Source organism: Bos indicus x Bos taurus, chromosome 5 (assembly GCF_003369695.1).
Source record: "Bos indicus x Bos taurus breed Angus x Brahman F1 hybrid chromosome 5, Bos_hybrid_MaternalHap_v2.0, whole genome shotgun sequence".
Taxonomy (NCBI): domain Eukaryota; kingdom Metazoa; phylum Chordata; class Mammalia; order Artiodactyla; family Bovidae; genus Bos; species Bos indicus x Bos taurus.
Window position 1 is genome coordinate 2,836,872 of NC_040080.1, and position 13,716 is coordinate 2,850,587.

The following is a 13,716-nucleotide window of genomic DNA, read 5'->3' on the forward strand; positions in this document are numbered from 1 at the left end:
GGAAGGCCCGGGATTCCAGGCCCGAATGGAAGGCCCAGGACCCCACGGCCCAAACGGAAGGCCTGGGACCCCGTGGCCTGAACAGAAGGCACGGCAGCTGCTGCAGGGCTGGGCTCCTGCCCGGCCTCAAAGCAGACAGCCGAGGGCCCGGCGCCTGGCAGGGACACCCACCCCCTCAGGGGAGTCGTGAATCACAGGCCGAGGCTGGGGTTTTATTGCACCTTTATTCCACGTTTCACACCTTGTATTCCAGAAAGAACAGTCTTTAATCACTTCAGATTGGTTGGCTCAGACTCCAAGGACCCCCACCAACACCCCTCACATTCAGCTTCAGGTTCACACACACATGAAGATAAGCGCAGGGCCTCACTGGACCGTGTAGAGTCTTCCTATTTGAAAAGCAAGCCACCGCCAGAGGCACGCACCTGTCGTGTGCCCAGCATTTTGGCCCCAAGGACAACCTGAGCGCGGTGGGCAGTGCCCGGGGTCTAAGCAGGACGGGCTTCCTGTGCCAAGCAGGGGGGCTCTCCCCAGAACTGGGTGCCCGTCGGGAGGGCAGCAGAGGGCCAGGGCTGTGGGAGCTGGTGGGGGAGCCCCTGATGCCAGGGCGGGGGGTGCTCTCTGTCTGGCCTAAGGCTAGTGAGTCTCCCGGCTGACCTGGGGCTTCTGGTGTTTGCACAATATTTTGTGCTAACTTCCACGCACATGTAATGACCCAGGAACCCTTTTCATAAAATAAGAAACCCGTACCATCACACACATGTATCTGTGTGACCTGATCCTCAACTGCTGTGCAAAGACGGGGTGGTGTCCTGGCTGACCCACCGCCCCGAGAGCCGGCACGAAATGGGAAAAAGATGCTGCAAGAGGACGGGAGCCTGAGGGCAGAAGTGGCCGCTGAGGTCGGGGGCCTGCCCAGGGGGGTCGGAGCTATAGCTGCAGCCCAGGGCCCCACAGGGGTGTCCAGGGAGCCAGCGGCCACGTGACCCTGCTGGGTCCTCCCCAGCTCAGGCAGAGAAGCTGTGGGGAGCAAAACAGGCGGGCTGGGGCGGGCCGGTCTGCAGCTGGGCTAGCCGCCCCACGACCAGCAGATCAAGTCAACTCGCACCTGGACACATGGCACGGGGAGGGGCTCGGGCGGCTCCAGCTCCGAGGGGTGCAGAAGGGACGGCGTCCTTTAGGGCCCCTGGTCACGGGGCAGGAGCGGCTGCACCTGCCTGTCCAGGGGCCCAGGGGAGCCTGAGCGCCAGCCAACACTGACGCTGCCTCGTGGAGGGGCTCCCGCCTGCATGGGCTCCACGGCAGACCGCCTGGGCTGGTTCCCTCTTTCCAGAGGTCATGGGTGCAAAGTAAGGCAACTCGGAGCCTCTCTCTGCTCCGGGCAGCTGGCGGCTGCAGTCAGAGTGCCCCTGGGCTCGCTGTCGGCCTTCCAGCCAAGTTTATGCCAAGAAAGCGGGAACGTGGCCCAGTGAAGTGACCAAGTTATAGAAGCCTGCCTGAGGCCGAGGCCGGGGAGGGCAGAGAGGTTTCGTGACTTAGTGCAACGCTTCACTCAACAGCTTTGTCTGTACTTTATTCTCGTCACTCAACAGAATAGAATTTTTAAATTTCCAAGCAGGTAGGAGGCGGCTGCCACCTCCCTCTGCCCCTGGCGCCTGGACAGCAGGCCTCCGAGGGGGGCTGCCTCCCAGGCTGCCCTGGGCGGGGGCGCCACAAGGTGGGCATTTGGCAAGGGTGCTCCAGGGCCAGGGGCGGGGCGCTGGCCCCCAGGGCCCCGTGGCCAGCTGCTCCCTGGTCTCTTTGGTATCTCGGGAGGCGGAGGCCGCCCGCCCTCACCAGGCCTGACCGTGGCCGGTGCCTCGTCTCGGCGAGCGGCTCCAGCAAGGCCTCTCCTCCCCGGCTGGGGCCTGCAGCCAGCAGCAGGGGCGCTGCCCGGCACGGGAGGCCCACTGCAGTGCGCTGGCCTCACTTCTTGTAGTGATTGGGGGCGTCCGCGAAGGCGAACTTGAGGCGGTAGGCCTCGGCCAACAGCAGGCTGACGTCCTCGTCACCCCAGTGGGCGGTGGGCAGGTTCTGAAGGAAGAGCAGCAGCTCCTGGGGGAACAGACAGCGGTCAGCGGGGGTGGAGGGCCAGGGGGTGACCCGCAGGCTTGGGGGAGGGGGCCCGGGGGGAGAGATAGCAGTCAGCAGGGGCGGGGGGCCTGGGGGGCAACCTGCAGGCTGGGGGGAGGGGGGCCCAGGGGTGACCAGTGGGGTGGGGGAGCCCAGGGGGACAGACAGCAGTCATGGGGGGTGGGGGCCAGGGGGTGGGGAGCGGGGTCAGGGGATAGGGGTCCAGGGGTGACCAGCAGGGTTGGGAAGTGGGGGGCCCACGTGAGTGATCAGTGGTGTGGGGGGAGGGGGCCCAGGGGGCGACCAGCTCCTGGGGGGCAGAGACAGGGGGTCAGAGTGGGCGACAGGCAGGGTGGGGGGACAGGGCCCTGCAGGAGGGGCCCTGGGATAACATTCCAGCCCCCACAAACCCTGTCCCCCCAAGTCGACCCCAACAGGCCCTAAGGCCTGCAGCTGGGAGGAAACCCCCCAGACCCGCTGGGAGGAGGAGGGCAGCGCCGCCCAGCACTGGGCCTCACACGCCGGCTGCCCCAGCGCTTTGGGGTCCAGGGACCTTCCGGGGGATGCGAAGCCCACCCCCTGGGCACTCAGGGCTGGCACCCAGAGGCCAGGCCCGGGCCCAGGTCCTGGCTGTGCTGCCCTCTAGCTGGTGGGCCGGGCAGGCTGCTGACCAGCTCGGGGCTGCGGGTTCCCCACCGAGGAGAGGGTCTCAGCTCCCAACAGACCGTCAGTGCCTGGCGCTGACACGGGGGCCTGTGCCAGCTGCTGTCCCCTGACCCCCCGTCACGGGGCCGTCTCCCCCCTCCCGAATTGTGAGCCTCGCGCCGGGACGCGCCGCTAATGTGGCTTCCCTGGAGCTGCTCGTCCCCATTTCCTCCCGCATTTGGACCCTTTCTGGGGGCCTTTAAATTGAATTCACGGAGCAAATTTCACTGGCAGAGTGTCCCCGGGGACACATCAGCATCAATCTGCTGTCTCTCAGCATTAGGTGCAACTTACACGGATGCCAATCCAATTCTGAGCAGGTCGTAAATAAATACCTTTGGTTTTATTTTTAATCCACTTCGCTTCATATTATCATGACCTCGCTACTTGCAAGGTGAGAAGCAATACCCTCCCGTTACGGTAACTCAGCGACTCCCTGCACACTCAATTTCAGAATCTAATTTAGTCCCCCAGGTTCACTGGATGGACAGAGAATAGAAATGCACGGCGCTCCGCGGCCTGCGAAGCTTGAAGAAGGAAAGATCTATCCGAGTGACCTTTACGGGAGGCAGAGAACACAGCCAAATACCTCCCTAAATACAGATTTCTTTTTTAAAAAGGCCTTATTTACGTGCTGGGCGGCGGTGTCTCTGACTGGGGAGCCCCGGGGCGGCCCAGGGTTAGCCATGCCATCTGGGGAAGGGCCATCGGTCACGACGCTGTCGCTGGCTCACAGCGCGGGCGCCCGCTCCCCCAGGGAACGAGACGGCGGCAGGGAGGGCCCGGCACAGAGGACCGCAAGGGCAATTTGTTTTCACCTTAACTTCTCCGTAAACGGTGACCACATCACAGGATGAAAGCGGGAGGCGGTTTGCTCACAGCTCTGAGGTCAGAAGGAGTCAAGGTTGGCTCAGGTCCCCATGGTTCTCTGCCGACTGTGCCCACGAGATGCCACCACGGCCACAGAGACCCAGCTCAGCGCGCCCGCCGCCTGCCACCGTTCTCCCACGCTGGCACGCGCTGTCTGCGGCCGTTGGGAGGGCCGGAGTGACGGTGCCGCCCCGCCGCACAGCCCGGAGGCCTCAGCCGCGAGCAAAGCGCCAGCCACCCCGAGGACGGGCCCGCAGCGCCGGGTGCTAAGGACGGGGGCCCGAACCTCCGGTCGGCCCAGTTCTCGGGGTGATGAGTGGTTTGACCGTCCTCCGGACACGCTAGATGCCACCTCACGAGCATGCGGACCGTGGCTGGCTGCCCCTTCCATCAGGGGGTCTCCTCTGGAGGCCCCGCTGGGGCCACCCCGGCCGTGGGAGCCCTGTGGGCATCACCATGCGGGCATTGCTATGCGGGCATCACCATGTGGGCATCGCCCGCAGGCACAGGCAGCGGGGCGCGAGGGAGGCAGGCTACAGGGCGGGCCCTGAGCTGGGTTGTTGCTGGATGCCTCTTCCAGGCGATCCTTCCTGCCTCTGCCTCTGGTTGGGATCCAAGAAGTGAGCTTTCTGATGTTAAAGAGCAAATAATGTTTACGGCTTCTGGGACTTCTTGCCAAAACGATTTCATTTGTCCAGAGAGAGGCGTTACGTTACCATCTGCAAAGCACAATTATCTCTACGTGCACACCCTCCCAGGAAGGACAAAACGGCACACCCTGGGGTCCGCGAGGGTGGGTAGGGACCCCCTCTCAGGCCCTGGTTCTGTCTGTGCGGTCCCCTGCGGAGCTCCCGTGTGTCAGGCAGCAAGGTCGCAGTCAGATGCAGAGGTGGGCCAAGCCTGCCCCCGGCCACCGCAGCCCCTTGGAACTCTGGAGGCACAAAGCGGGGGTCCTCACCCACGCCGCCGGGTGATCTGTCTCCTCCGGGACCAGCAGGCCCAGGTGACCCCGTGTCCCCCCACGAAGCACACGGCACGCGGTGCTGACCCGTGGGCAATCGCTCGCACACACACTCCTGTAAAGGACGCTGACCTTCCAGCCGGCCATGTCAGATCATTCTGAGGGGACACCAAGGAGCCAGGGAGGACACTGCCTTTGAATGTGCCTGGACTGGACTGTCAAGATTCTCACGTCTAATACAAACGGCATCGTGTGTGACGAAGACGGCACAAACAGGCGCTGAGGAAGCGCAGCTCTGTTCCCGGAGCAGAAAGGGCCCTCACTCTGCGGGCCACGTGCCAGGACCACCCATGCCCGGGCCACGTCAGGGCACGTGCTTGTCACACGGCCTGGTCTGGGCTCACACCTCTGGGGCTGGTGTGTGCGTGGAGATGGCAATCAGGCCACAGATGGACAGACAGACTAGTAGCAGGCAGACAGTGCTCAGCTCGGCGCGGGGGCCGGGCTGGGCGTGTGACTAGTTGCTGCTCTTCTGCCCATCCACTGCAGGGGTCTTGGTGGAGACGTGGGTCCATATAGAACACAGCCTAGATCTCTTTTGCGGTCTGAACAAAAGTCTGGGAAATGTTTCTTAACTTCTACCTTGATCACAGTTTGAAAGATAACATTGTACATGTACTGGGTTAGATGGAATATTAATACATTCATCTCCCCAGCGCTCCTGAAGCTCTCCCACACGGCAGGCCTTCCCTCCGGTGGACAGCACCTTCCCCCCGGTGGACAGCACCTTCCCTCCGATGACAGCACCTTCCCCCAGTGGACAGCACCTTCCCCCTGGTGGGCAATGGCAGCCCACTCCAGTACTCTTGCCTGGAAAATCCCATGGATGGAGGAGCCTGGTGGGCTGCAGTCCATGGGGTCGCTAAGAGTCGGACACGGCTGAGCGACTTCCCTTTCACTTTTCACTTTCATGCACTGGAGAAGGAAATGGCAACCCACTCCAGTGTTCTTGCCTGGAGAATCCCAGGGACGGGGGAGCCTGGTGGGCTGCCGTCTATGGGGTCGCACAGAGTCGGACACGACTGAAGCGACTTAGCAGCAGCAGCAGCCTGGTGGGCAGCACCTTGCCCCCAGCGGACAGCACTGCTTTGAACCATCCAGTGTGGCCCTCTTGCTCGTGGGCAGTGGCTGTGACGGCCTCACCAGCCACGCACTGTGGACCCTCGGGCAGAAGACATGCCTCAAGGCACCCAGGTCAACGCCACCCTGCCCATGCAGCAGGCAAAAAGAGAGGGCCACACACAGAGACGGCAAAGGAATCAGGATGGGGCTACCGGCCCATGTGCTGAGGACCATGTCCTCCCCTTCCCTGGGAAGGAGAGACAGCAGCCCCTCCACAGACACAGGCCCAGCTGCTTTATTCCACTTTTCCACCGTGTTCTGATGGTCCGTTGGCAGCTTGGCCGGCGAACCTGCTGCTGGGGCCACTCGCAGAAGGGCAGTCCCAGGTGCCCCCTGGGGACCCCGGGGGGACACCCAGGATCAGGACTCCTGCAGGATGGGTCTCAGGCGTTTCTCCCAAGTCCTCAGCCTTTCAAGTGAGGCGCCCGAGGTGGGGGAGGCCTGGGTGGTTCAGCGCCCGCACCGCAGATGGCCTTGTCCCCACAGCACTGGGTGACATCAGAGCCTGGGCACCAGGAAGCCTGGAAGCCAAGGGCGCAGAGACGGGGTGACCTCCAGGCCGGGGACCCGAGAGGCTGAGACTCTGAGCTCAGTTCGGTGCAGGAGCCGTCCCGCTGTCCGCCATCACGTCACCACTCCCCTCGGACGTCTGGGGGGCCTGGGGGCCCCGTATCCTCAGAGCCGACGGCCGGCTCCTTCCAGCACTGGACTGTGGGCAGGAGCGCCCAGGCCACAGGGCACACAGGAGCCCCGCCCCGCCCGGCCCGGGTGGCCACGGCTGCTGGAGCCTCAGGGCGAGTGTGCAGAGTGGCCGTGGCCACCACCGCCCCGCCCTGGCCTGGCCACGGCTGCTGGAGCCTCAGGGCGAGTGTGCACAGAGTGGCCGTGGCCAGGATGCATGCGGAGCCTGGGGTGCCTACTGCAGGCGGATGTGCTGCTCTGGCCCGCAGGACCGGCTTCCCACCCCGCCCCCCGGGCTAGCGGCCAGGGGCCGCACGCTTTGCAGGGCAAGGGTCCTGGTCCCGGTGCAACCGCCCACGCCTGACGGCCAGGCAGGGCTGGGCCGCTTTGCTCCCGCCTTCGCAGGGGCTGTGGGCCTGAGTGCACATTCAACACAAAGCCGCGTTCCCGGGGAGCACACGTCAACCAAGACGGCAGGAGGGGAGCCGAGGCTGGACTGTGCCAAAGCGGTCTGTGACATCCGCCGGCAGTGCCATGGGGGCCTTCTGACGGTTCAGTGCCCCGGGCCAGGTCTCCCTGGGAGCCCTGGGGGTGGGGGGACTGGGTGGAAACGGCGCCGAGAGCCAGGGACCCGGGAAGCACCTGGCACCTCGTCCTGGTGCCACACGTGACCGTCCCGCAGGCGTGGCTCTCCCGTTTCTGCGCCACCTCCCACTGCCTGTTCCTCCCGCCAGGACCTTCCTGCCGCGCGGGGGACACGGGACCCTGCCCTGGACTGCCGACTGCCACGTGGTGAGGTCTGCAGGAGCAGGCCAGTTCTGCCCCCCAAATGGCGACAACCACAGACGAGGAAAAGCATGAACGCGGGTCAGCACGCAGAGCATCTCCCAGGGCCGTCCCTCCCACGGTCAGCCACGGGCCGCCCTGGAGTACGTTCACTCCGTGCCAAGCATCACGCTGCGTGCTGACCTTACGACCAATCCCGGGGCCTCCCCACTGTGTCCACGGCCAGTCCCGGGGCCTCCCACACCCCCAGAGCCGGAAAGAAGAAGCTAGGGCCCCAGGAGACTTAGTGACAGCTCAGTTCTGCCTGGTGCTCGGCTGTGACCCCCCAGGGTTGCCCTCCTGAGCCTTGAACCTGACCTGAGCAGGACCCAGCCTCTCTGAGAGGCCATGTGCTCATAGGAGACCGCCTCCCTCCAGTGCGACACCCCCCCACCTCCAGCTCTTAGGAGGACGTCTCAGGGGGACCAGGCGGCCCTGGACTGGCGGTCTGATGGCTGAGGACCTGACCTGGTCCCCCTCCTGGAGCTGAGAGCTGACCAGACGGTAAACCACAGGGAGTCCCCTGGGTGGGGTGCAGGGACTGGACTAAGGCAGAGGCCCTGAGCCCTCCTCGGGTGAACCCACCCTGCAGACACGGCCGCAGGAGGCGCCCAGAGGCCCGAAATGAAAATCGCCTGTGAGATTCTCTAGTTCCCTGACTGTTAACCTTTCAAGCTAGCCCGGTGACCTTTAGCCAATAGATCAAAGGGAACAGTTCACCCTGACTCGCGGCGGCCATGAAGGGGCACCTGAGAAGGTCAGTCCGCCGGCCCAGGGCTCCTCCCGGGTGGATGCTCGCTCAGGGGGCCCCACTGGCCACGTCCCATCCCGTGTCCCCGCCAGACTCCGACCCCAGCATCCAGGACGACAGGCACACAGCTGTCTCAGGGGCAACACCCTGCTGGCTGGGGTGGGGGCGTGGGCAGCCGCAGGCTGGCCCTGCTTCCCGGGCGGCACTGGGTCCCCCAGGCTGCGGCTCCTCCTTCCTGCCCCTTCCCCCCCAGACGGTCCTGTGACAGCTGATTCCTTTGACAATCCAGTTATTAGTTTGAAAAATCTCGTCAAGTTGCAGGACCAAACCAGGGCTAAAAATAGAAGGGCGCTGACAGCCGGCTGGGCTGGACGGCCAACTGCCAGGCCAGCCTGCTGGCTGCTGACAGCCCCTGGAAGGTGGGAACGGAAGGTGACACGGCGGGAGAACGCTCTTCTGGGGGCCCTCCGACGGCTCCGGGAGGTGCACCGTCCTTTCAATTAATTTTGCGTCTCTTTGCCCAAAAAAGGATGTCTAAAGAGAAAACCCCTCCAGGTACCGAAAACACAAGCTTGACAGGAGCGCCCTGACTGAGCTGCTTTGCACCTCACATGTCTGCACGTGCCCGGGAGACGTCTGACCCGCACACGGAGAATACTTAAAATCCTGGCATGGCGATCAGAGCCGCTCTGTCCTGCAGAGGCCCCTCGGCTCTGCGGGCTGGGGGCTGGTTGCAGACGGCGCGCCCAGGGAGGAGCTGTCCTCACTGGGGGATGCCTGCCTGGGAAGCGTGCCCACTCACAGGAGGAGGCCCCCAGGCCCACGTTTATCTGCAAAGTGACAGAGACGCCCCTTCAAATGGGCGGGCTCAGGGCCTGGAGGTGGCGCCAGCTGCTCACCCCGAGAAATCAGGGGAGGGGGCCACAGAGGGGAGCGGGGCTGTGGTCCCGCAGCCAGGGCCCGGGGAGCTCGGGGGCACTGCCTGCACGGGGACTGGCAGCTCCCACGTCCCCGGGGCTGCTCTTCTGGCCTCTGGGGCAGGGACGCTGTCAGCCACGTGGCTCCCCCCGTGTGGTCTGCTCCCCACGTTCAGTGGCTCCCCGGGGCGGGTCCTCCCTACTGAACCCTGCTTCTTGAGAACCCCTCGCCCCCACCTCGCCCGCAGCTCACCTCTGGCCACTCTGCCAAGCTCCTCGGCGAACCCTCCCTCTGCCTGGCCACTCAGGCTGTGTTCCCTGGGCCCTCTTCACCCCTAGGGACCCTCTGGGGCAAGGCTTACCATCACCGAGGTCTGCACCCCCCGCCTCTCCCTGAAGACCACCCGAGTGTCCCGTGGCTGCCTGCACCCTCCACACCAGTGTGTTCCCCTGCAGCCGTAACAACGAGCAAACGCCCGCAAACTACACCTGTCCCCCCACTTCCTGGCTCCTGTGACAGCAGTGAGACCCCCGCGCCCAGGACCCACCTTCCCTCCCACATCCAGCCCTGCCCCGGCCCCCCAGCCCAGCCCATCGCCACCTTTTGGCAGGTGATCGTTTGGCCCCCGCCTTCCCACCCTGCCCCCTAACCTGCAGGGCAGCATCACAGCAACATCTAGAAAAGAAAACCATCCCCCAACCACCCTGCTCTCCACAAGCCAGCCGCTCCGCCCTCCCTCCAGGATGGGCCTGGGGCCCCAGGGCCCCGGCTGGAAGCGGATGATGGTGCCGGCCACGCGGTGCTGCAGGCGGGCGGCGCCCCCGAGACGTCTGCGCCCCTTCCCGTTAGGATCTCTGTCCACACAGCTGGGGCTCACCAGGACCAAACCCTCCAACCCCCTGAACCCCAAGGCCCAGGGTCTCAGCCACGGAAGTCGGGTCTGCGCAGGGCCCCTCACACCCGCACGCGTCCCCCTGCAGTGATGTCGAGCACCCGAAGGTGACAAGCCCAGAGTCCCCGAGAGCAGAGTGTGGGGGAGAGGGCTTGACAGGCAGAGGCCCCAGGAGGAGCTCCTGCTGGCGGGCACGATACCCTCACCCCACAGCCCGCCTCCTGGGGGTCTCCTCGCCCCGCCCCAACCCCCCCTCTCCAGAGACCCTCAGCACCGCCCGGAAGGCGGGCGGGTGGGCTCTGGGCTCTGGGCGGGCTCTGGCCGCCCTGCCCTGCCCTCACTCTCCTGTCTACGCTGCAGACAAGGACCGCTTCACCACAGAAGAGGGCCCCCTACCCCCCAGACACAAAGAACCTCCTAGGGTGAACGCAGGCTCTGGAGACGAACTCCAGGGTCACCACGTCCCCTCACGGCTCACGCAAGACGCGTGGCCCCACCGACGGCCCTGGAGGCCCAGAGGCAGGACTCTGACTCAGGTAAGGAGACGGCGGCCCGGGCTCGGGAAGGTTGGGGTGGAGGCGAGGGGAGCTTCAGGCTCTTTTTCTACAAGAGAAGCAAAGGCAATGAGGTTCCGGAGCATCCTTACTGGGCACTTGGAAGGCCGGGGGCCTCCCATCTCTTCAAGTTACACGAAGCCCTGAGACGCTCCGTCCACAGGCACCCAGCCTCACCAGGAGCAGGAGGGCCACGGGCAGGGGCCTCAGAAACCTCCAGAGGACTAACCCTGGCAGGAGGTTGGGAGGGGCCATGGGGCAGAGCATGCTGGAAAGGAGGTGGACGTGTGCAGGGCAGCGAGCCTCGAGGCCCGCCCGTGTCTCCTGACGCCGAGGCACTCACCCTACAGTCTGTGCCAGGCCTGGGACCGACTCCTGGGCAGGGTCCGTGGGGCAGGGCCCTTCACACATGTGCAGAGTGCCCGTTGGAGGGGACCCTGCAGGCAGAGGCGGCCAGGAAGGAACCCTGCATCCAGGCCCTGATTCCAGCCCCTGCTTCTCACAGCAGGTGCTGCAGAAACACCCTTCCCAGGGGGGCACCATCCGCTCAGCTACAGGACCAGGGCCCCGACCCAGAGATTTAAACGCAAGCTTATTCCTGGAAACCGTTCAAAACTAATGAAGCACTCTGCAGGCTGGCTTTTACCTCCAGATTCCAGTAACACCCAAGCTGTAAATCGCTGGCCGTTAGGACGCATCCCTTTTGTTTTCAAGAATGTTAAAGGGTCACTGCCAAGCACTCTGCACCCAAGATTTATGGACTTTTAGGGGCAAAAGTTTCTTTTCTGTCTTCATCAATTCAGAGAGGTGTTTAAAGAGGAGATTCTCCCCTACCCCCACCCCCACCTGCTCCGCCAAGGGCCTCGGTGGCAGAGGGGACCCTGCCGGGCTCAAGCTGGGATGGGACGGGGTGGCGAGGGGCAGAGGTGGCTCCCAGGCCCGGATCCACCGGCACGGAGCCCTCCTGGGAGACGGAGGTGCAATTTCCAAGAGAAGAGCCCCGCCCCCTCAACTCCCCACCAGAGGCCAGGGCTTCAGTCTGGTGTTCTCCTCCCAGAGCCGCCTTCCGGGGAGGCCTGTGGTTCCTTATGACATCTCCACAGCGGCGGCAGCCTTGTGGCCTGTACCTGATTTCACCATGAGTCAATTCCTTGAGGGTAAAGGCTCAGATGGACTACGCCCAGCAGGAACCTGAAACTTCCTGGTGCTCGACTGAGAGCAGGGCGTTTATCCCAGTAAATGCTGAGCTGAGCGCAGGTGGGCAGATGGCTGGCTGGCTGGATAGGTGGATAGTGATGGATGGATGGATGGTGGATGGATGGATGGATGGACAGATGGATGGATGGTAGGTGGGCAGGTGGATGGATGGATAGGTGGATAGATGGCTGGCTGGCTGGATGGGTGGGTGGGTAGGTGGGCAGGTGGATGGATGGATGGATGGATGGATAGATGGCTGGCTGGCTGGCTGGGTGGATAAGATGGGCGGGTGGACACGTGAGCAGACAGGAAGAAAGACAGATTAAACCTTAAACACACCATCCGGGATGGCCCTAAAAGTAGGCCATGGCCCTATCCTTCCCACTGGAAGCCGCAAGCCCCGTGAGCAGCCAACCTCAGCCTGCATCTGTGGGGCCACAGCTGAGCTGGACCCGGCCTGTGCCCCAGCGCCTGGCAGAGGGCCTCACGGCACGAGGAGGCTCGTGTTCAGTCGGCACCGTTACGGATCAAACTGAGCAAACGACTGCAAACACATCCTGAGGCAGGTGACCGGTGACGCGATGAGGGCCCCGCGCCCGGGGGCGGGGGTCTCAACCCCAGGCCCTCCAGCTCAGCACCCACTCAGGGCTGCCACTTGGCTGCTCATCAGGAGAGGTGTGTTTTTCGGGTGGGGGGGCGTGTCGCGTTCCCCCAGGACCAACGCACCACCACCGCACTGAGAAGCACGTGGCAAGTGGCCCGCCAGGCCCAGGCCCGGACCAGCAACACTGACACGTCCAGGAGCCCTGGGGCCCCCATGGCCAGTGGCTGGACTGCAGGGGAGGGCAGGTCGGGCAGCGGCTGCTTCCCCAGGGCCTGGCTGGCTCCCACGCCAGGGTCGCTTCCAGGTGAAGAGCCTGAAGCCCCATCCCCACCTCTGAGCCCCCCAGCCCTGAGCCCGCGACCGGGGAGACCCAGCTTAGAACAAGCGGAGCCAACCGGCCACCAGGGAAGCAGCAGCAATCCCACACACTCAGCACCTGAGCCAGCTGGTTATTTCCACTGATTCCTGAACATACGCGCTCAACTTCTGGTCAAGTTAGGTCCAGGCTCCCACGGAGGAGAAACCGCATCAAGTCGCTGGGCTTGGTTGAGGGCCTCGCTGCCCTCTGCCCGCCGTCTCCAACGTGACCGAGCCGTCCCCTGAGAGTGACTGTACTGCAGATGGAGTTGCAGATGGGTATTTAGGAGTGCGAATCTAATCAAGAGTGATCAGGGCCCGGGAGGTGACGCGCCGCCTGCCTCTGACAGGTTCCCAGGCTGGCATGCCCGCTCAGGCAGGAATGAGGGTTACGACAATGGGGCTGTCTGGAGACAAAAGGCCGGGCACCGAGAGCCCAGCGCCTCCCCCGACACCTGAGCACCAGGGTATGCGTTGGTAAGCAGCACCGTAAGAGCCCACACCAGCATGACCCTGCTGGGAAGCCCCCTCCTCCGAAGGAGCTGAGGGTGGTGGAGGGGGCCTATGGACAGAGGCTGCCCATTGCCCTGAGACCCTGGGGCGGGTGGCTTCACCCCTGACACTGTGGGTCACTGGGACCCCATCTGTGTACAAGACAGACAGAGACCCTGCCACGGCAGGGATGTAGGCGCTCGGGGCCTCAATGCCTGAGCTACGGGGGTCCCGGGTGTATCACCCAGAAATGGTGTGTGTGAGCTGTGGGCACACATGGTACCCACGCCAGCGCCAAGCGTGTCCTCCAAGAGGCTCCACGCGCAACCCCCGCCCCAGACACTCGCCCGGCAGCTATGCAGGGGAGCGGCCTCTGGAGGCCTGAGCCCAGAGGTGCCCCAGCATGGACACAGCAGTGACACGCCCGAGGTCAACTTCTGGCAAACATTCGGTGGGGCACTCACGCACCTTCCAGGCCAAGGGGCCCAGAGCCAGGCTGGACCACCGGGTGAGACGCCCACAGACTCCAGAGCCGGCTGCCTGTTGTCCTGGGCTCCCGGCAAACAGGCAGCTGGAAGGCACCCGGTGGGCCACTAACACGGAGGGGCCCCCCAA

General features: G+C 64.3%; 1 protein-coding gene across 1 annotated transcript in view; it reads right to left on the reverse strand.

Moving 5' to 3' along the window:
• Positions 1-205: 205 nt before the first annotated feature.
• TBC1D22A (TBC1 domain family member 22A) overlaps positions 206-13,716 on the reverse strand; it is a 262,971-nt gene continuing 249,460 nt past the window's right edge. Inside the window, exon 13 of the mRNA XM_027540480.1 lies at positions 206-2,094. Within this exon, the coding sequence (XP_027396281.1) occupies positions 1,966-2,094 (129 nt within the window). The 3' untranslated portion in view covers positions 206-1,965. The remainder of the gene's footprint in view (positions 2,095-13,716) is intronic.